The sequence below is a fragment of the Tachyglossus aculeatus genome (assembly GCF_015852505.1).
Source record: "Tachyglossus aculeatus isolate mTacAcu1 chromosome 12 unlocalized genomic scaffold, mTacAcu1.pri SUPER_6_unloc_2, whole genome shotgun sequence".
Taxonomy (NCBI): domain Eukaryota; kingdom Metazoa; phylum Chordata; class Mammalia; order Monotremata; family Tachyglossidae; genus Tachyglossus; species Tachyglossus aculeatus.
In genome coordinates, this window is record NW_024044829.1 from 9,551,079 (window position 1) to 9,572,156 (window position 21,078).

The 21,078-nt window shown below is 50.7% G+C and overlaps 1 protein-coding gene across 1 annotated transcript; it reads right to left on the reverse strand.

Moving 5' to 3' along the window:
* Nucleotides 1-948: 948 nt before the first annotated feature.
* On the reverse strand, nucleotides 949-11,327 carry LOC119921351 (platelet-derived growth factor receptor alpha-like). Its single transcript, XM_038741617.1, has 10 exons — nucleotides 11,256-11,327; nucleotides 9,510-9,571; nucleotides 8,245-8,657; nucleotides 6,784-6,957; nucleotides 6,302-6,436; nucleotides 3,792-3,962; nucleotides 3,529-3,718; nucleotides 2,832-2,947; nucleotides 1,206-1,436; nucleotides 949-1,085 (listed from the first exon to the last, which is right to left on the reverse strand). The coding sequence occupies exons 1-10, from the start codon at nucleotides 11,325-11,327 to the stop codon at nucleotides 949-951; spliced, it is 1,701 nt and encodes a 566-aa protein (XP_038597545.1).
* Nucleotides 11,328-21,078: the final 9,751 nt, after the last annotated feature.

A 21,078-nucleotide genomic window follows, 5' to 3' on the forward strand; every position in this document is an offset into this window, starting at 1 on the left:
CACCATGACCCGGGAACCCAGAGAGGAGGGCAGGAACTGGGAAAGTACAGAAGAGGCAACAGCTGAGAGGGCAGGCACTGGGAAAGTACTGAAGTGGCAACAGCTGAGAGAAGGCCAACGCTCTGGGGGCCGTATACAGAGTTGGGAAGGGGCGGGGCTCAACCGCTGGGCAATTCCTTGATTGGGAGCAGCTGAGCAGTGGGCGACCATTGAAGGGGACTGTGCCCGGGAGCCGCTCAGACTTTGCAGAACAAACACCATTCCTACTTGGCTGAGTGCGGAGGATGCGGAAGGGGGCTTCCTCGGCAGCCGGTGGCACGGAAAACCCAGTAGGGAAAGACCTAAAAGGAATCTCGGGTGCTCCAAGGGACCCGGAGGATGGGAGAGCTAGGGTACGGCCTTGCTGATTATTTAAAAAGAAGGAAAAAAAAACAAACTAAACGTTTTCCGATAAAACATTCTGTCCAAGAGGTGGGAATCATATCAAATTTCTTACGATTTGGACAGTGAGGACCCAACGGGACTGGAACTGAGACCCTGACTATCTTCAACTGTCTACCCCAAAAGGTGGACGCCTGGAAGAATGCCATAAATGTCACAGGCAAATAAAATTGAATAAAACCCACGATGGCCCCCAGAGGTATAGAGGGGTTTAAAACATGTCTTAGCAATCTCAGAACCACAACAGCACCCGAAATGAAAAGGTAATTGGCTTTTTGATTTCCTCTTAAATATAATTAATTTAATTCATTAATTTAATTGATTTAATTAATTACAATTAATTAATCAATTTAAGAGGAATGTAAAAAGCCAATGCATCATCTGACTATTAATATCCATTGTCACCCGGGAAGGCAAGGGGTTACTTTAGAGGATGGACAAAGGGAATTGGCGGCCTGAAAATTTTTTCCTGTTTTAGGTATTTTTTTAATGCCTAAAAAATGCCATCTACTTTTCTTCCATCATTTTTGCACCAGGAGAGAGCGGGGAGGCCGAGGCTGAAGCGGGAGGGAGGCAGGATTTATCCAGCATTCCCCCCACCACCCCCGACACCCCTGCTGGTCCCCGCACACTCTGCTGGTCATCTCAGAGAAGAAAACGGGCCAGGAGCTGCACTAAGTCCCCAGTGGACCGCAGCTCCTGCCTAAGCCCCCTACTGAAACCCTCAGCGGTCCCAACGTCCCTCTGCCCCTCAAAACGCATACCCCTCCACTCCCCCAGGACTGTTGTGCTCAGACCGCCGGTGCAGACCCTCAGACCGGGACCGGGGAAGAGGAAGTGGTCAGGCTTCGTGGGCTGCTCTGCGTACATTTTAATGTCCGCGCAAACCAGCCAGTCGATGTCGGGCAGCGGGATCCCTTCGGCGACACAGCGGACGGTCTGGCGACCCTCCGAGCCGTGGGGGTCGTCCACCAGATCCAAGATATAGGCCGGCACTGAAGGGAGAGTTGGAGCGAGAGGGGTGGGGGAAGTGAACGGCTTTCAGCACTGGGCCTGGGGCACGTCGGGCATGTGGAGGGCCATGCTGGATGCCTATTTTGAGCAGGGCGCTGTGCCGGGCACCCACTACGTGAAGGGCCCTGTGCTGGGGGAGAGATCCCACATTTACACAGGCGCCACCCCCGCCATATAAGACCAGCTGTTCTCCCCCTCCACCGAGGACCGAACAAGAGGAAAGGGGCTTGAACTGCAGCGAGACGCAAAAACAGTGGAGACTGGCAGTGCCTCGGGAACGGGCCTCTCTGGGAACCAGTGGCCAGCAAGCGCGGAGCCGAACCGCCCCAAATAGTTACTCTCCACCCCTTTAGAACTCGCCATTTCTGGTAGTGGGGAATGGGGAGCCCGTGTGCTCTATTCTGAGCTTGTCATTGAAAACTAGCCCCACAAAAAGCTCACCAGCCCCGTGACTAGGGTGAATCTTGAGAATTTTTCTAAAAACCCGTCTCCCCGGGAAACCTTCCCTAATTGACTGAATTAGTCAATGGTATTTATTGAACACTTACCCGTGCAGAGCACTATACTAAGCGTATAAGAGAAGACAGTATAATAGAGATGGTAGGTTTAATCCCTGCCCTCAAGAATCTTAGAGGCCAGACTAATTTCTACAACTCCAGTCATATCAACGTTCAACACTTCCTCATTTTATTTCTACACTCAGCACTCGCGCAGGCAACTGATTTAATCCTTTTGCCTTTATCTCTACCTTTAATTGTTCAGCTATTTCACCCAGTCAGAGGTCATGGGTTCCAATCCTGGCTCCGCCAACTGTCGGCTGTGTGACTTTGGGCAAGTCACTTAACTTCTCTGGACCTGTTACCTCACCTGCAAAATGGGGATTAAAACTGTGAGCCCCCCGTGGGACAACCTGATCACCTTGTAACCTCCCCCGCTCTTAGAATAGTGCTTTGCACATAGTAAGCGCTTAATAAAAACCATCATTATTATTATTATCTACTTCAGTCTGTCATATTTACTGAGCACTTACTGTGTGTAGAGTACTGCAGTCAATCCATAAACCAATCAGTGGTGTTTACTGAACACTTACCATGTGCCAAGCACTGTGCTAAGCACTTGGGAGAGTACGATGTAAAATATTTAGTAGATAAGATCCCTGTAAGTAATTTTTGCCAGCCACCCATAGTAGATCATGAGCACGCTGAGTGCAGGGAACACACATCTGGCTACTGTTATACTCTCCCAAGCGCTTAGTACAGTGCTGTGTATACGGCCGGTGCTCGGGAAATCCTGCTGATTCATCGATTGGCTGACTGGATGGGGAGCAGCTGTCCTGCTCTCACCCCCGGACCGGAAGCGTTGCCCCTAAATCTTACCGTGAACCCGCAGCTCAAACGTGCACCTCGCAATATCATCCTCATTTTGCACCACAGTTGTGTAGTGCCCTCTGTCTTCCTCCTTTGCACGGATCAGCTTCAGCCTGCTCTGATACCTGGTGACAACGAAGAGGACCGACGTGAATACACTCTACGTGTGGGTTTTCAGTCGTGCCTAATGAGTGTATTCACGTCGTTTGGATTCAGTGGTCATGGGTTCAAATCCCGGCTCCGCCAATTGTCAGCTGTGTGACTTTCGGCAAGTCACTTCACTTCTCTGTGCCTCAGTTACCTCGTCTGTAAAATGGGCATTAAGACTGTGAGCCCCCCGTGGGATAACCTGAGCACCTTGTAATCTCCCAAGTGCTTAGAACAGTGCTTTGGACATAGTAAGCACTTAACAAATACCATCATTATCATCATCATCACCACCTCGTAACCTCCCCAGTGCTTAGAACAGTGCTCTGTACATAGTCAGCGCTTAATAAACACTATTAAAAAGAAAATACTATAAATAAGGGACGGCACTCTGCACGTAATATGTGTTCAGCCTAGAGTAGGAGTCCAACACAGCACTTCGTATATGTAGGAACCCCATACAGCACTCTGCCCTCAGGCGTCCAGCAGGGGCCACAGACTCGTGAAAGGGGTGTGGGACAGAACTGGGGGAGAACCAGCGGGGGAAAGCCTCCGTCACCTGTACTCGTGGGTCTTCTGCAGGCTAGTGGTGATCCCAGTCGTGTTCTTGGTGAGCGACTCGTTGTTCTTCAGCCAGAACACCCTGGGCGGGGGGTAGGCCTCCAGGTCCACATCAAAATGCCAGACCGCTTGCAGGTTCACGGCCTCCACCGGGTCGGAGACAGGCTGGAGCCAGATGAAGCCTTTCTCTGGGGACAGGAGGGGGATTCGATTAGCAGGGTAGAGGCCGGTTGGCCACGAGCCCCTCCCCGGGGAATGTACCTAGGACGGCGATGGTGACCACCTTCGTCTGCTGCACCTCCCTGGTGATGTGGCCGACGGCACACTCGTAACTGCCGCGATCCTTGGCCGTGGCATTGGGGACCGTGAGGATGAACACCAGCTTGACGGATGGGACCGTAATTTTTCCATCTTGACGACGCCCTTGTCCCTCTGTGACGGAGAGAGTGGGCGGGGTTCAAGCCACCCGGCTGGGAGAGGGGACACCCGGGGGGAGGACAGAGGGTCCTTTGGGCTTTCCTGGGTTGGATGCGCCGTCCTTTCTCCCTGCCCTTTGGCCTGGAACTTGGACCGGGGGGGTGGACCGACAGATGCCGAATAGGTGAAAATGGGGCGGAAGAAGGGGATGAAGAGTAAGAAGCAGGAGGGAAGTCACGGGGCAGGGGAGAGGGAGGAAGAGGGTGGGAAGATGGAAGAGGAGAGTCGGGGCAGAGAATCGGGAGGAGGAGATGGGGGAGAGACTGGGCAAGGAGGCGTGCGCTTGGGCAGTGGATGGTGGGGAGGGGAGGGAAAGAACTCTCTCCTGCACACGAGGGCCTGCGAGGTCGCCTCCCGCAGACCCACAGGGGAGAAAAGGACGTTACCTGGACAGTGACCGTCAGCTTGGCTCCCCGACTCAGGTTCCGGGTTCCTCGCAAGCCGCGGGTGGCTTCGCCTCTCCCACCTCTGATCCCTCCTCACGGCCCCGCCTTGGTCTGAAGCTCTCTCCCTCCTAACAGCCGCCCGACTGCCTGCAGACCTTCAAAACCTCCTAAAATCCCTACTGTTCCTCCTCCTCCTGCTCCTCCTCCTCACGAGACATCTCCCCAGGTCCCAACTTCACAACAACATCCACCATAGTACCGGAGCACTTTTTGTTCCTCTCGGCACGCATTCCCTGTGGCTCAATCACTTAGTAATTCACTTCTTCACTTCACTCTGCTTCTCTCTGCCCATCTCCTCCAATGACCCTAGAAGTAGTAGTACGGGTATTAAGCAGCGTGGCTCAGTGGAAAGAGCCCGGGCTTTGGAGTCAGAGGTCACGGATTCAAAATCCCGGCTCTGCCGCTTGTCAGCTGTCGGGCTTTGGGCAAGTCACTTCACTTCTCTGGGCCTCAGTTACCTCATCTGCAAAATGGGGATTAACATTGTGAGCCCCACACGGGATGACCTGATCACCTTGTATCCTCCCCAGAGCTTGCAACAGTGGTTTGCACATAGTAAGCGCTTAACAAATACCGAGTTCATTATTATTATTATTATTATTATTATTATTATTATTATTATTATTATGCAGTTAATATATGAACTAGGCACTGGGAAAGAGTGCACAGATGGGGATTAGATTCAGTTCCTATCCCTGAAAGGGCTCGGAATCTATGAAGACAGAGACCACGCGTTTTTCCTCCGTCGTACTTTCCCCAGTGCTCTGTATAATGTCTAGCACCTAGGCTGGTGTTTTACACCCACAAGGAACTGAGTAGACTCCCAAGGCAGTACTCCTCCCCCAGTAGGCGCTTAATCGATTGATGGAGAGGGTGTCTCCGCCTCTTGGTCTCCCGGTCCATCGGGCCTGAGGTCGTGCTTCCGGTGCTCCGCACACAGTAAGTGCTCAATACCTCAGTCCTCCTACCTCACCTCCCTTCTCTCCTTCCACAGCCCAGCCCACACCCTCCACTCTTCTTCTGCTAATCTCCTCACCGTGCCTTGTTCTCGCCCGTCCCGCCGTCGACCCCCGAGCCACGTCCTCCCCCTGGCCTGGAATGCCCTCCCTCCACACATCCGCCAAGCTAGCTCTCTTCTTCCCGTTAAAGCCCTACTGAGAGCTCACCTCCTCCAGGAGGCCTTCCCAGACTGAGCCCCCTTTTTCCTCTCCTCCTCCCCATCTCCCCACCCTATCTCCTTCCCCTCCCCACAGCACCTATATATACGTTTGTACAGACACATTGCTCTATTTTCCTTGTCCATATTTATTATTGTATTTATTTTGTTAATGATACTCATTTAGCTTTAATTCTATTTGTTCTGACGACTTGACACCTGTCCACATGTTTTGTTTTGTCGTATGTCTCCCCCTTCCAGACTGTGAGCCCGTTGTTGGGTAGGGACCGTCTCTACGTGTTGCCAACTTTTACTTCCCAAGCGCTTAGTACAGTGCTCTGCACACAGTAAGCGCTCAATAAACACGATTGAATGAATGAACAAATACGACCGAATAAATGAGACTACTTCTGCGTCACCCTAACTCGCTCCCTTTATTCATCCCCACTCCTAGTTCCACAACCTACGTCCAAACCTGTAATTTATTTATTTCTACTAACGTCTACCTCCCCCTATAGACTGCAAGTTCGTTGTGGCCAGGTATTATGTCTCATAGTATTGTATTGCACTCTCCCAAGCCCTTAGTACAGTCCTCTGCACATAGTAAGCGTTCAATAAGTACGTTCGACTGACTCCTGCTCGAAGTCCCATCCCCACCACACCCTCACCAATAGGCGCGCCGGAAGCAGGACGTACCGCCTCCCCCGGGTAGTTCCACTGGAAATCGACCAGCTCGATGTCCAGGACGGAACAGGTGACTACGATGGTTTCGCCTGTCTTGTATACCGTCTTCGGGGCCTCCATCTCCAAGACGATCTCCTGGGAGACTGCAGGCGAGCCAGGGAGGCCAGGAACGGGCAGGGGAATCACCAACCCAGTCTCTGCACGGTGCCCAGCCCGGGGCCCCGTGGGGGCCGGACCCAGCCAACAGGCCAGCAAGAACGCCGAACCAAGGTGTCCCCAAATAACTGTGGGATGTGTTAAGCACTTCCTAAGTGCTTAAGCACTGGGGTAGATACAAGCTAAGCGGGTTGGGCACAGACCCCATTCCACATAGGACTCACAGTCTTAATCTTCACTTTTCCAGTTGAGGGAACTGAGTCACAAAGTAGTGAAGTGACTTGCCTAGGGTCACACAGCAGACAAGTGACAGAGGACCCCGTGGCGAAGTGACCCAGGAAGCCTCTGCGTCGGTCGTAGGTGGCAGATACCTCCTTGCCATCGCTGGCGTGCAGGGTCACCTGCGCCTGCGGGTCGGTGGGGCTACAGGGGATCACGGTGGAATTGCTTTCCTCCACGACGCTGAAGTAGTCGACCATGACGGAGGGCACAAAGGTGACGTTAGGTTCTGAGGGAGGAACGGTGACGACGAAGGTATGTGTTAAGCGCTTACTGTGTGTCTGGCACTGTTCTAAGAGCTGGGGTTGATCCGGGTAAATCAGATTGGACGCAGTCCCTGTCCCACATTGGACCCCCAGTCCTGATTCCCTTTTTACAGATGAGGTAACTGAGGCAGAGAAGTGTCTTGCCCAAGGTCACACGGTAGACAGGTGGCAGAGCCGGGTTGAGAACCCAGGTCCTTCTGAGTCCCAGGCTCGTGCTCTAGGCGTTAGGTCACGCTGTTTGAACTGAGGGGTTGGTTTGGCGGGGATGTCCGGGGGTGGAGGAGGGACGGAGGGCATGCAGAGGATGAACCTGTCATCACCACCAAGGGGTGGGGTGTTGGACTGGACACCAGAGCACTGGACTGAGCGCCTGCTGTGGGGAGAGGGCTAGCCTGGACAATTGCTGAGGGCAGAGTGCTGTACTCCATGCAGAATGCTGAGGGCAGAGTGCTTCGCTCTATGAGAAGCACTGAACTGAACGCCTGTTGTAAGAAGAATGCTGAGCTGGGCACCTGCTGTGGATAGAGTGCTTGGCTGCACGTTTGCAGTGGGCAGAGCGCTGGACTGATTGCTTGCTTTGGGCAGAGAACTGGGTTGGACGCCTGCTGTGAGCTACATTCAGGAGGACAATCAGCACAGGGTTTCTCCGTGGACTCAGATCCCCTGGAGTTCCCCATCTCCACTCTGGATAATAATAATAACAATAATTATGAAACTTGTTAAGCGCTTCCTATGTACCAAGCACTGCTCTAGGCGCTGGTTAGTCACAAGTTAATCAGGTTGAACACGGTCCCCGTCCCATATGGGGCTCATACTCTTCATCCTCATTTTACGGATGAGGGAACTGAGGCCTGGAGAAGTGAAGTAACTCGCCCAAGGTCACACAGCAGACATTAGTACAGTGCTCTGCACACGGTAATCACTCAATAAGTACGATAGAGCCCACTGTTGGGTAAGGACCGTCTCTATATGTTGCCAACTTGTACTTCCCAAGCGCTTAATACAGTGCTCTGCACACAGTAAGCGCTCAATAAATACGATTGATTGAATGTGGCAGAACCAGAATTGGAACCCAAGTCCTTCTGACTACCCTTCACTGGCAGAACAGCCCCCCGCCATTTCTGTAAGGGGGCTGGTCCAAACCCCAACCACGGATCTCCCCTTCCAGCGCCCCCGGATGGAAGGCAAGTTTGCTTCTCCCCTGCCCCCGCCCCCGGGCCCACCTGCCCACGGGGGTCTCCCACACCCACCAGGCACGTAGACGTAGATATTACGGCCTACGATCCCGGTCCCCTGGCCCTGCGTGTCGTTGTAGTAACAGGTGTAGAGGCCTGTGTGCACGGCCGAGACGTTGGCCACCTCCAGCACGGACAGGAAGTTGCTGCAGTTGTTCTTCTCACTGCGGATGGACACGCCGGAGCTCTCGTCATCCAGCGTGGGGAACCGCCAGCTGTTCTCGCTGTCCCACAGGGAGACCTGTTCAGGGGCAACACCAGCTCCTCCTTGTTTGGCGTCATGGCGGGAACCGGGGACTGGAAGGCTCCGCGTCGCAGCCCTGGGGAGGGGGGAAGCCAGTTGGAGCCGGTCCAGTCTGACTGGACCCTCCGCAGTGGGCGTCCCATCCTTCAACTTGGGGGTTCCCTCTTTGGGGGAATCCCCAGACCTCTCCGAACAACGGCCATTGCGCTCAAGACCTCCCCCTCACCCGGTTCTACAACTCACAGCCTTTGCTTTCCGGAATCTGGGTTGGGGCACCCCACGTTGACCCTGGGGAGCCAAGGACCCCTGGGTTCAGCCCAGGGAGCTGTGACCAGTAGCTGGGCCTGGGTAATCCGACTCTGGGACCCCCTCCAGGAGCAAGCTCAGCCTCAGAGAGCCCACCCTCACCCTATCCCTCATCACCAGAGCCGGGCCCTTCTCTTGACAGAAGGAAGCCACGGAAATTCCTTTGGGTCACTAGGGATAGCCGACACTCACTCCTGCTGGGAACCAGTGGCCGGGGGAAAACTCAAGAGTTGGTTTGACCCTGTCGGGAGGTGGGCTGCCACGCCTGGCAGAAGGAATGAGGGGAAGAGGAATCTCCCATTCCCCTGAGGCAGCTGAGACAGAATCCTGTCCTCTCCCCTGACCCACACTCAGTGGAGTGTCAATGGGGACCCTCTGCCCTTGGGAGCTTGGGGCCAAACCAGTCTTTTTTTTTCTCCCGTCCCCAGGTGGTACGGGGGTGAGGGGCAAGCCCCGGGACGCGAGAGCAGTGCCATATTGGGAGAAGAACTCCCCCGACAACTATCATCACTCTGCTGGGGTGGATTGCTGCAGACCCCTTGGGTCTACACACAGAAATATCTAGAAGGTGGGGAGGATTCTGCCTCCTCCCAACTCCTGGCTCTGAAGGGAAGTGATCCAAACGCCCTTCATGAATCCAACCTCCCAACCTTTCCTCCTCGACTGTCTTTGGACTCTGGATTACCTCCCGTTCTCCAGCCCCAGGGCTGGAGGGGGTCATGGGCCTTACCTGACAGCAGATACCCCAAGACCGGGAATGTCCATGGGAAAGGACCCATTGTTGACAGAGAACTGGGGGAACCAAGACAAGTCAAAGTTAGAACGAGGGTTGGGGGTTTTGGTTCCATTGAGCCCACTCTCAGCCGACCCTGACCCCTCTCGGGCTGTCCTGTCCCAGTCTGAGAAGCTGGCGGGATTCCACCCCAGCCTCAGGGATCCCGTTGAACTTTCCTCCCCCTTCCCAGGCCTCTTTCAGGCCCCTTCCCAGACCACCACCACCCCGCCACACAGAGGGGCCCTGTGCCATCCCAGATTTCCATTTCTAATTAACAAAGGGATGATCCAACACGCATCCCCCATCCCCATCCCCACAACGGAAGGTGACCAGCGGGGAATGAGCCAGCTAGGAGCTGACCACATCCCTTCCATTGAAGACAAACATCTTCCTTTTCCCTTTGATATCGCCCTCCCGACTCACAGACATTAATAATTGGGATACGTGCTTACCATGTGCCAAGCACAGTGATAAGTGCCAGGGTAGATACAGGATAACCTGGTTGGATACATTTGTGTGTAGCTGAAAAAATCCCAGCCACTACCCTCTCTCTCTCTCCCCGCCACTCTCCCCAACTTTTCTGGACTGTGGCTCTTCTAGCCTGTGATCCCGCTGTACTAAGCGCTTAGTACAGTGCTCTGCACACAGTAAGCGCTCAATAAATATGATTGATTGATTGATGGTTGGGAAGGGATTTGTCTCTGTTGTCGAATTGAACTTTCCAAGTGCTTAGTACATGACTGAATGAATGAACTCACTCTCTAATAATGATTAGAGAAGCAGCGTGGCTCAGTGGAAATAGCAGGGGCTTTGGGGTCAGAGGTCATGAGTTCAAATTACGGCTCTGGCAACTGTTAACCGTGTGACTTTGGGCAAGTCACTTAATTCATCTGTGCCTCAGTTACCTCATCTGTAAGATGGGGATTAAGACTGTGAGCCCCCCCCGTAGGACAACCTGATCACCTTGTAACCTCCCCAGTGCTTAGAACAGTGCTTGGCACATAGTACGTGCTTAATAAATGCCATCGTTCTTCTTCTTCTTCTTCTTCTTCTTCTTCTTCTTCTTATCATTATTATTATTATTATTATTACTATGGTGCTTGTTAAGCACTTACTATGTGCCGAGCACTGTTCTAAGTGATGGGATAATTACACGAGTTTATTAGATTGGACACAGTCCGTGTCCCACACGCAGCTCACAATCATCCCCAATTTACAGATAAGGTAACTGAGGCCCAGACAAACGAAGTGACTTGCCCAAGGTCACACCGCAGATATGTGGTGGGTCCGGGATTCGAACCCACGTCCTCAAACTCCCAGGCCCATGCTTCTCTCTTCCTCACACTAATCTCTCTTTCTCATGCTCATCTCTCTCTTTCATTCAATCGTATTTATTGAGCACTTACTGTGTGCAGAGCACTGTACTAAGCGCTTGGCAAGTACAAGTCGGCAACATATAGAGATGGTCCCTACCCAACAACCGGCTCACAGTCTAGAAGGGGGAGACAGGCAACAAAACAAAACATGCGGATGGGTGTCAAGTTATCAGAATAAATAGCAGTAAAGCTAGATGCACATCGTGAACAAAATAAATAGAACGGTAAATATGTACAAGTAAAATAAATAGAGTAATAAATCTGTACATACATATATACAGGCGCAGTGGGGAGGGAAGGGGGTAGGGCGGGGCCGCGGACGCACCCCTCGCCCGGCTGGCCCTCTGCGCCCACTCTGGTCTCCGCTGCCCGGACCCGCGGAGGTGGAGGGGGGCATCCTGCCGAGGCCCGACTCTGAGGTCCGAGGAACTAGCAGGTCCACATTACACCAAGACAATTCCTCTCCACGCCCTTCAAATGATGATGATAATAATAATAATAATAATGATAATAATAATAATAATAATAATAATAATAATAATAATAATGACATTTATTCAGCGCTTACTATGTGCAAAGGACTGTTCTAAGCCCTGGGGAGGTTACAAGGTGATCAGGTTGTCCCACGGGGGGCTCACAGTCTTCATCCCCATTTTAATAATAATAACGATGGCCTTTATTAAGCACTTACTACGTGCAAAGCACTGTTCTAAGAGGTGGAAAGGTTACAAGGTGATCAGGTTGTCCCACGGGAGGCTCACAGTCTTCACCCCCATTTTGATAATGATAATGTTGGCTTTTATTAAGCGCTTACTACATGCAAATCACTGTTCTAAGCGCTGGGAAGGTTACATGGTGATCAGGTTGGCCCACGGGGGGCTCACAGTCTTCATCCCCATTTTAATAATAATAATGATGGCCTTTATTAAGCGCTTACTACGTGCAAAGCACTGTTCTAAGCGCTGGGAAGGTTACAAGATGATCAGGTTGACCCACGGGGGGGCTCACAGTCTTCATCCCCATTTGACAGATGAGGGAACTGAGGACCAGAGAAGTGAAGTGATTTGCCCAAAGTCACACAGCTGACAAGTGGCGGAGCCGGGATTTGAACCCATGACCTCTGACTCCAAAGCCCGGGCTCTTTACACTGAGCCAGGCAAGGCACTGCTCTAAGCACTGGAAAGGTTACAAGCTGACCAGGTTGTCCCATGGAGGGCTCACAGTCTTCACCCCCATTTGACAGATGAGGTCACTGAGGCCCAGAGAAGTGAAGTGACTTGCCCAAAGCCACAGAGCTGACAAGTGGCGGAGCCGGGATTTGAACCCATGACCTCTGACTCCAAAGCTCTTGCCACTGAGCCACACTGCTTCTCTTCAAACAGTGCTCAGCGCTCAGAAAGGTGCTTGACACATAGTGAGCGCATACAAATACCATCATCATTGTACATATTCTACTTGTTTTATTTTAATATGTTTTGTTTTGTCCTCTGTCTCCCCCTTCTAGACTGTGAGCCCACTGTTATGTAGGGACCGTCTCTATATGTTGCCAACTTGTACTTCCCAAGCGCTTAGTACAGTGCTGTGCACACAGTAAGCGCTGAATAAATATGGTTGAAGGAAATCATTATTATTATATTATCCAAAGGCTCACTGAAGGCACCCCTCCTCCAAGAGGTCTCCCCGATTGTGACACTTTTCTTCCTCTCTCACTCCTTTCTACATCACCCTGATGTTTGATTTTTCAAAAATCACCCTCCCTTTGATTTTCCCCCGTCTCCACCCCACAGCACTTCCGTCTTTATTTGACGTTTTATTTCTTTATACTGACGTCCATTTATTTGGATTGAAGTCTTTCTCCCCCACCTATAGACTACGAGCTCGTTGCGGGGGATTGTCTCTCTTTATTGCTGTACTGTACTTTCCAAGCGCTTAGTACAGTGCTCTTCACACAGTAAGCGCTCAGTAAATACGAATGAATGAATAATAATGATTACTATGATATTTGTCAAGAGCTTATTATGTGCCAAGCACTGCTGTAAGCGCTGGGGTGGATACAAGTAATCAGGTTCATTTATTCAATCGTATTTATTGAGCACTTACTGTGTGCAGCACTGTACTAAGCGCTTGTGAAGTACAAGTTGGCAACTTATGGAGACGGTCCCTACCCAACAGCAGACTCAAAGTCTAGAAGGGGGAGACAGAGAACAAATCAAAACATATTAACAAAATAAAATAAGTAGAATAAATATGTACAAATAAATAAGTAGAGTAATAAATACGTACAAACATATATACAGTGCTGTGGGGAGGGGAAGGAGGTAAGGCAGGGGGCGATGGGGAAGTTGTCCCACAGGGGGCTAACAGTCTTCATCCCCATTTTACAGATGAGGTAACTGAGGCTCAGATAAGTGACTTGTCCAAGGCCACACAGCAGAGATGTGGCAGAGCAGGGATTCGAACCCATGGCCTCTTACTCCAAAGCCAGAGCTCTTTCCACTGAGCCACACTGCTTCTCTTCCTTGCACTTCCCAAGCGCTTAGTACAGTGTTCTGCACACAGTAAGCGCTCAATAAAATGAGTGACTAAATGAATGAATAATAATGATTATTATGGTATTTGTCAAGCGCTTACTATGTGCCAAGCACTGCTCTAAGCGCTGGGGTAGATACAAGGTAATATCAGGTTGTCCCATGGGGGAGCCCACAGTCTTAATCCCCATTTAACAGATGAGGTAACCGAGGCTCAGAGAAGTGAAGTGACTTGCCCAAGGTCACACAGCAGACAAGTGGTGGAGCAGGGATTCGAACCCGTGAATTCTGACTCCAAAACCCGAGCTCTTTCCACTGAGCCACGCTGCTCCTCTTACTTGAACTTCCCAAGCGCTTAGTACAGTGCTCGGCACACAGTAAGCACTCAATAAAAGTACTGACTGAATGAATGAATAATAACGATTATTATGGTATTTGTCAAGCGCTTACTATGTGCCAAGCACTGTTCTAAGCGCTGGGGAGGATACAAGGTGATCAGGTTGTTCCACGGGGGGCTCACAGTCTTCATCCCCATTTTACAGATGAGTTCACTGAGGCACAGAGAAGTGAAGTGGCTTGCCCAAGGTCACATAGCAAACAAGTGGCGGAGCCGGGATTAGAACCCACTTCCTCTGATTCTCCAGCTGGAGCCCTTTTCACTGTCAGCCAGTTTTCAGTATTTCTGGAGCACTGACTGTGTGCAGAGCACTGTACTAAGCGCTTGGGAGAGTACAATGAAATAACGTAAGAGAAAAGGGGGAGATAGACATTAATAGAAATAAATTACAGATACGGATGCAAGTGTCGCGGGGCTGGGAGTGAGGATCCGTTCAATCGTATTTCAGTCGTATTTACTGAGCACTTACCGTGTGCAGAGCACTGTACTAAGCGCTTGGGAAGTACAAGTTGGCAACATGTAGAGACGGTCCCTACGCAACAGTGGGCTCACAGATGAATAAAGGGAGCACGTCAGGGTGACGCAGAAGGCGTCTTTCAGTGGCTCAGTACAAAATAGCACGGGCTTCAGAGCCAAAGGTCATAAGTTCGAATCCTGCCTCCTCCACTTGCCAGCTGTGCGACTTTAGGCAAACCATTTAACTTCTCTGTGCCTCAGTTCCCTCATCTGTAAAATGGGGGCGAAGACCGGGAGCCTCACGTGGGACAACTTGATCACCTTGTATCCTCCCCCGGCGCTTAGAACAGTGTTTTGCACATAGTAAGCGCTAAATAAATGCCATTATTATTGTTATTGTTATTATTATTATTATAATTATTATTATTATTATTATTATTATTATTATTATTATTATCCCCTGTGCCTCAGTTACCTCATCTGTAAAATGGAGATGAAGACTGGGAGCTCCACGTTGGACAGGCTGATCACCTTGTATCCTCCCCCAGAGCTTAGAACAGTGCTTTGCACATAGTAAGCGCTTAATAAATGCCATTATCATTATGAATAGAAAAAATAAATCACAGGTACGGATGCAAGTGTCGCGGGTCTAGGAGTGGGGATGAGTCTTTCATGAGGAGTCTTTCATTCCTTCAATCCTATTGCTTGCCAAGCTGCTTCGCAGTACAGTACTTACTCCAGTGGTTTGCACAAAGTTGGCGCTCAATAAATACGACTGAATGGATGAAATGGCTGCACATTGCCCGTCGAACTCTGGTTTCCCCAGAGTTGGGAGGTGTTTAGGGTGTTTTTCCCCCAGCGGCCGAGCCTCGAGTTCCGCCCTCGCCCGTGTGGTGCAGGGTGCCCTCCCCCATCCCCTCTCCGCACATAATAATACTGATGGTATTTATTAGGCTCTTACTATGGGCCAAGCACTGTTCTAGGCGCTGGGGAGGTGACAAGGAGATAAGGTTGCCCCACGGGGGACTCACAGTCTTCATCCCCATTTCGCAGATGAGGGAACTGAGGCCCAGAGAAGTGAAGTGACTTCCCAAAGTCACACGGGCGTAAAGTGGCAGAATCGGAACTCGAACCCATGACCCTTGACTCCAAAACCCCTGCTCTTTCCACTGAGCTACACTGCTTCTTTAATAATAACAATAATATCATATCGTAATAATACTGATGGCATTTATTAGTTGCTTACTATGTGCCAAGTACTGAGCCACACTGCTTCTCTAATAATAATAATATCATATCATAATGAGATCACATAATTATAATAATATCATAATAATACTGATGGCATTTATTAGGCACTTACTATGTGCCAAGCACTGTTCTAAGCACTGGGGAGGTTGTCCACGGGAGGGTCGTGGTTTCATCCCCATTTTCCAGATGGGGAACTGAGGCCCAGAGAAGTGAAGTGACTTGCCCAAAGTCACACAGCCGACACGTGGCAGAGTTGGGATTTGAACCCATGACCCCTGACTCCAAAACCCATGCTCTATCCACTGAGCCACACTGCTTCTTTAATAATAATATCATATCATAATAATATTATCATAATAACATTGATGGCATTTGTAAGGTGCTTACAATGTGCCAAGCGCTGGGCCATGCTGCCTCTCTAATAATAATAATAATAATAATAATGATAATAATAATAATAATAATAATAATAATAATACCATATCATAATAATATCATAATAATACTGATTGCATTTATTAGGCGCTTACTATGTGCCAGGCACTGTTCTAAGCTCTGGGGATGTTACAAGACAAGATCAGGTTGTCCCACGAGGGGTTCGCAGTCTTCATCCCCATTTTCCAGATGAGGGAACTGAGACCCAGAAAAGTGAAGTGACTTGCCCAAAATCACACGGCCGACACGTGGCGGGGGCGGGATTCGAACCCATGACTCCTGACTCCAAAGCCCGGGCTCTTTCTACTGGAGCTGCCGCCAGAGGGCGCGCCCCGCCCCAGTCCCCGCTCAGAGCATCTCGCCGGTACCACCACCAGAGGGCGCTCCCCCCAACTCAGAGCATCTAGCCGGCACCGCCACCAGAGGGCGCGCTACCCCTGCACTCCCAGCTCAGGGCATCTCGCCGGCGCCACCGCCAGAGGGCGCCCCCTCCACTCCCTGCTCAGAGCATCTCGCCGGCACCGCCGCCAGAGGGCGGCGCCACTCCCTGCTCAGAGAATCTCGCAGACGCCGACGCCAGAGGGCGCGCCCCCTCCCATCCCCCTGCCCGGGCATCCCGCCAGTACCGCCACCAGAGGGCGCCCCCCACCCGCTCCTCGTCGCCCGCCCGGCCGCCATCCCCTCATTCATTCATTCATTCAATCGTACTTATTGAGCGCCTACTGTGTGCAGAGCACTGTACTAAGCGCTGGAGAAGTACAAGTTGGCAACAACGGGCTCACTAGTGTAGAAGGGGCCTGACGGGCAGGGTGGGGGAAGCCGGCGGCCAATGCCCCGGAGCCGCAGGAGGGGGGGGAAGGGAGAGAGGACGGGGTGGAGAGTGGACATTAAGGCTGGAGTGGCTCAGTGGAAAAACCACGGACTTTGGAGTCAGGGGTCATGGGCTCAAATCCCAACTCCGCCACTTGTCAGCTGGGTGACTTTGGGTGAGTCACTTCACTTCTCTGTGCCTCAGTTCCCTCATCTGGAAAACAGGGATTAAAACGGAGCTCCACCTGGGCCAACCTGATCACCTAGCAACCTCCCCGGGCCTTTAGAACGGTGTTTTGCACATAGTAAGCGCTTAATAAATGCCATCATTATCATTATTCTCTTTGCCTCAGTTACCTCATCTGTAAAACGGGGATGAACATGTGGGCCAATCTGATTACCTTGCAACCTCCCCGGCGCTTAGGACAGTGTTTTGCACATAGTAAGCGCTTAACAAATGCCATCATCATAATTATTCTCTGTGCCTCAGTTCCCTTATCTGTAAAACGCGGATTAAGACTGTGAGCTCCACGTGGGCCAACCTGATCACCTTGCAACCTCCACGGCGCTTAAAACAGTTCTTTGCACATAGTAATGCCTTACTAAATGTTATTATTATTATTATTATTATTATTATTATTATTATTATTATTATTATTATTATTATTATTCCCCCAGCTCCATCACACTGCCCGGCGGGGCCTCGGCACTCATTCACTCATTCAATTGCATTTACTGAGCGCTAGTAAGCACGTAATAAATGCCATCATTATTATTATTCTCTGGGCCTCAGTTCCCTTATCTGTAAAATGGGGATGAAGACTGTGAGCTCCACGTGGGCCAACCTGATCACCTTGCAACCTCCCCGGCACTTAAAACAGTTCTTTGCACATATTAACGACTTAATAAATGCTATTATTATTATTATTATTATTCCCCCGTCTCCATCACACTGCCCGGCGGACCCCCGTCGGATGCTGTCCCACCCTGGGACATCGGCACTCATTCATTCATTCATTCAATCGTATTTACTGAGCGCTAGTAAGCGCTTAATAAACGCCACCATTATTATTATTCTCTGTGCCTCAGTTCCCTTATTTGTAAAACTGGGATGAAGACTGTGAGCTCCACGTGGGCCAACCTGATCACCTCGCAACCTCCCCGGCGCTTAAAACAGCTCTTTGCACATATTAACGACTTAATAAATGCTATTATTATTATTATTATTATTATTATTATTATTATTATTATTCCCCCGTCTCCATCACACTGCCCGGCGGATCCCCGTCGGATGCTGTCCCGCCCTGGGACATCGGCACTCATTCATTCATTCATTCAATCGTATTTACTGAGCGCTAGTAAGCGCTTAATAAATGCCATCATTATTATCATTCTCTGGGCCTCAGTTCCCTTATCTGTAAAACGGGGATGAAGACTGGGAGCTCCACATGGGCCAACCTGATCACCTTGCAACCTCCCCGGCGCTTAAAACTGTTCTTTGCACATAATAATAATAATGGCATTTATTAAGTCGTTACTATTATTCCCCCAACTCCATAACACTGCCCGGAGGATCCCCGTCGGATGCCGTCCCGCCCCGGGGCCTCGGCACTCATTCATTCATTCAATCGCATTTACTAAGCGCTAGTAAGCGCTTACTAAACGCCACCATTATTATTATTCTCTGTACCTCAGTTCCCTTATCTGTAAAACGGGGATGAAGACTGTGAGCTCCACGTGGGCCAACCTGATCACCTCGCAACCTCCCCGGCGGTTAAAACAGTTCTTTACGCATAGTAACGACTTAATAAATGCCATAATTATTATTACTATCATTATTATTCCCCCAACTCCATCACACTACCCGGCGGATCCCCGTCCGATGCCGTCCCGCCCCGGGGCCTCGGCACTCATTCATTCATTAATTCAATCGTATTTACTGAGCGCTAGTAAGCGCTTAATAAATGCCACCATTATTATTATTCTCTGTGCCTCAGTTCCCTTATCTGTAAAACGGGGATGAAGACTGTGAGCTCCACGCGGGCCAACCTGATCACCTTGCAACCTCCCCGGCGGTTAAAACAGTTCTTTGCACATATTAACGACTTAATAAATCAAGCAATCCATCAATCAATCGTATTTATTGAGCGCTTACTGTGTGCAAGGCACTGTACTAAGCGCTTGGGAAGTACAAGTTGGCAACATATAGAGACAGTCCCATTATTATCATTATTATTATTACTATTAGTATTATTCCCCCAGCTCCATCACACTGCCCGGCAGACCCCCGGCTGATGCCGTCCTGCCCCGGGGGCCTCGGCACTCATTCATTCATTCATTCAATCAATCGTATTTACTGAGCGCTAGTAAGAGCTTACTAATTGCCATCATTATTATTATTCTCTGTGCCTCAGTTCCCTTATCTGTAAAAGGGGGATGAAGACTGTGAGCTCCACGTGGGCCAACCTGAACACCTTGCAACCTTCCCGGCGCTTAAAACAGTTCTTTGCCATTATTATTATTATTATTATTATTATTATTATTATTATTATTATTATTATTCCCCCAGCTCCATCACACTGCCCGGCGGACCCCCGTCGGATGCCGTCCCGCCCCGGGGCCTAGGCACTCATTCATTCATTCAATCAATCGTATTTATTGAGCGCTTCCTGTGTGCAGAGCACTCTACTAAGCGCTTGGGAAGTACAAGGTGGCAACATATAGAGACGGTCCCTACCCAACAGTGGGCTCTATCGTACTTATTGAGCGATTACCGTGTGCAGAGCAGTGTACTAAACGCTTAACTCGAAGGCGGGGGGAGGCAACTCTTAGCCGGGGACCCCGTCCCCTCCAGCCTTGGGACGAGCCCCCCCGGGCCCCTGGCAGAGGGGAAGGCCCCCCGCCCCGAGTTCAATCGACATCAACGACGACCTGAGCCGCTCCAACGTCGACCCCCATCCCTATGCCCCGGTCCCCCCGACGGTGCCTCTGTGGCGACAGGACTCGTCGCCGGAGAGACAGCCCGACACCGACCCGGCCTGGATGGGGCGGCCCTCCGCCGTCCCGCCTCTCACCTCGGATCGCACGAGGAGGTTCGCTCCGCTCCTTCCCGGGCTCCGGGGGGCTTGGGATTCCCGCCAAACGAGTTCCTCTTTTCCCACCGGAGAGAAAGAGACAAAATGAAAGAAAAACCAAAAAAAAAATAAAAAAAGGAGAAATCAGCCTCAGGGGAACAGGGCCCAAATGGAAGAACGAAAAACACACAAAGAAAGGGGAATCGCACAAGAACCGACTCCGAGGTTGCGGCCGACAAACTCCAAATCAGTTTAGGGTCGGGGGGTCGTCTTGGTCTCCCTACCCGGACCCCCGAAGTCCCCGCCCCGTTGACACCAGAGCCGGTCTTTCCCCGGCTCACCTGCGAAACGCTGTGTGTGGGGGGGAGTGTGTGGGTGTATTTGGGTTGTGTGCTGTGCGTCTGGGTGTGGATCTGGGTCTACACCGCGGCAATCCCGGGCCCGGAACCCCTTCAGTTCCTGCCAACCGTGCACACCCTCCCCGGATTCGGGTGCAAACTCCCTGGAAATAGGCAATTCTCACCTTGGAAAATACCGAATGAGGGCCCTGGAAAAATAAGAAGACCTCACTCTTCTTCCTGACTCTGCGCTAGCCCAGAGAGCGGGGGAAAATGCAATATCTTTTCGAAAGGAGAGAACAGGGCTGAAATTCACATGATGGCGGCCCCTCTAAGGCTTTGAGAGAGTCAAACTAAATACACCGTCAAGGCATATCCCAGGGCCATGAAATGGTGAGCCCCGGGTAATTTATTATTGTTTATCCCGTGCAAAAAGAACACGTCCAGGATTCAGGGTGGCTTTTTCCCAAAACTCCTTAGTTATGTACAAATCCATCCAATCGTATTTATCGAGCTCTCACTGTACTAAGCACAAATTCATTCATTCATTCAATCGTATTTAATGAGTGCTTACTGTCCGCTGTACTAAGCGCTTGGGAAGTACAAGTTAGCAACATATAGATACGGTCCCTACTCAACAACGGGCTCGCAGTCTAGATGAATGCAAAAGTTAAATGAGAAAGAGAACATGGCGTTAGAATTGGCTTCGCGGCTTATCTAGCCAGAGAAGCGTATCCCATCAGTTTGAAGTGAATTCCAAGGATGAAGAAGAAACTATCTGATTCAAAAATAACCGGCTGGCAAGTTTTATGAAAGGCTGGAATAGATTGGAGGGTTCGGATACAGGTAGCATCCATAT

Coding starts and splice junctions, on each gene's coding strand:
- LOC119921351 (XM_038741617.1), bottom strand. CDS start 11,327: ATGCCCCCCTCCACCTCCGCGGGTCCGGGCAGCGGAGACCAGAGTGGG. Junction 9,572..11,255: donor GAGGGCCAGCCGGGCGAGGG/GTGCGTCCGCGG, acceptor TGGTTCCCCCAG/TTCTCTGTCAACAATGGGTC. Junction 6,437..6,783: donor CCGACGCAGAGGCTTCCTGG/GTCACTTCGCCA, acceptor GCTCGCCTGCAG/TCTCCCAGGAGATCGTCTTG.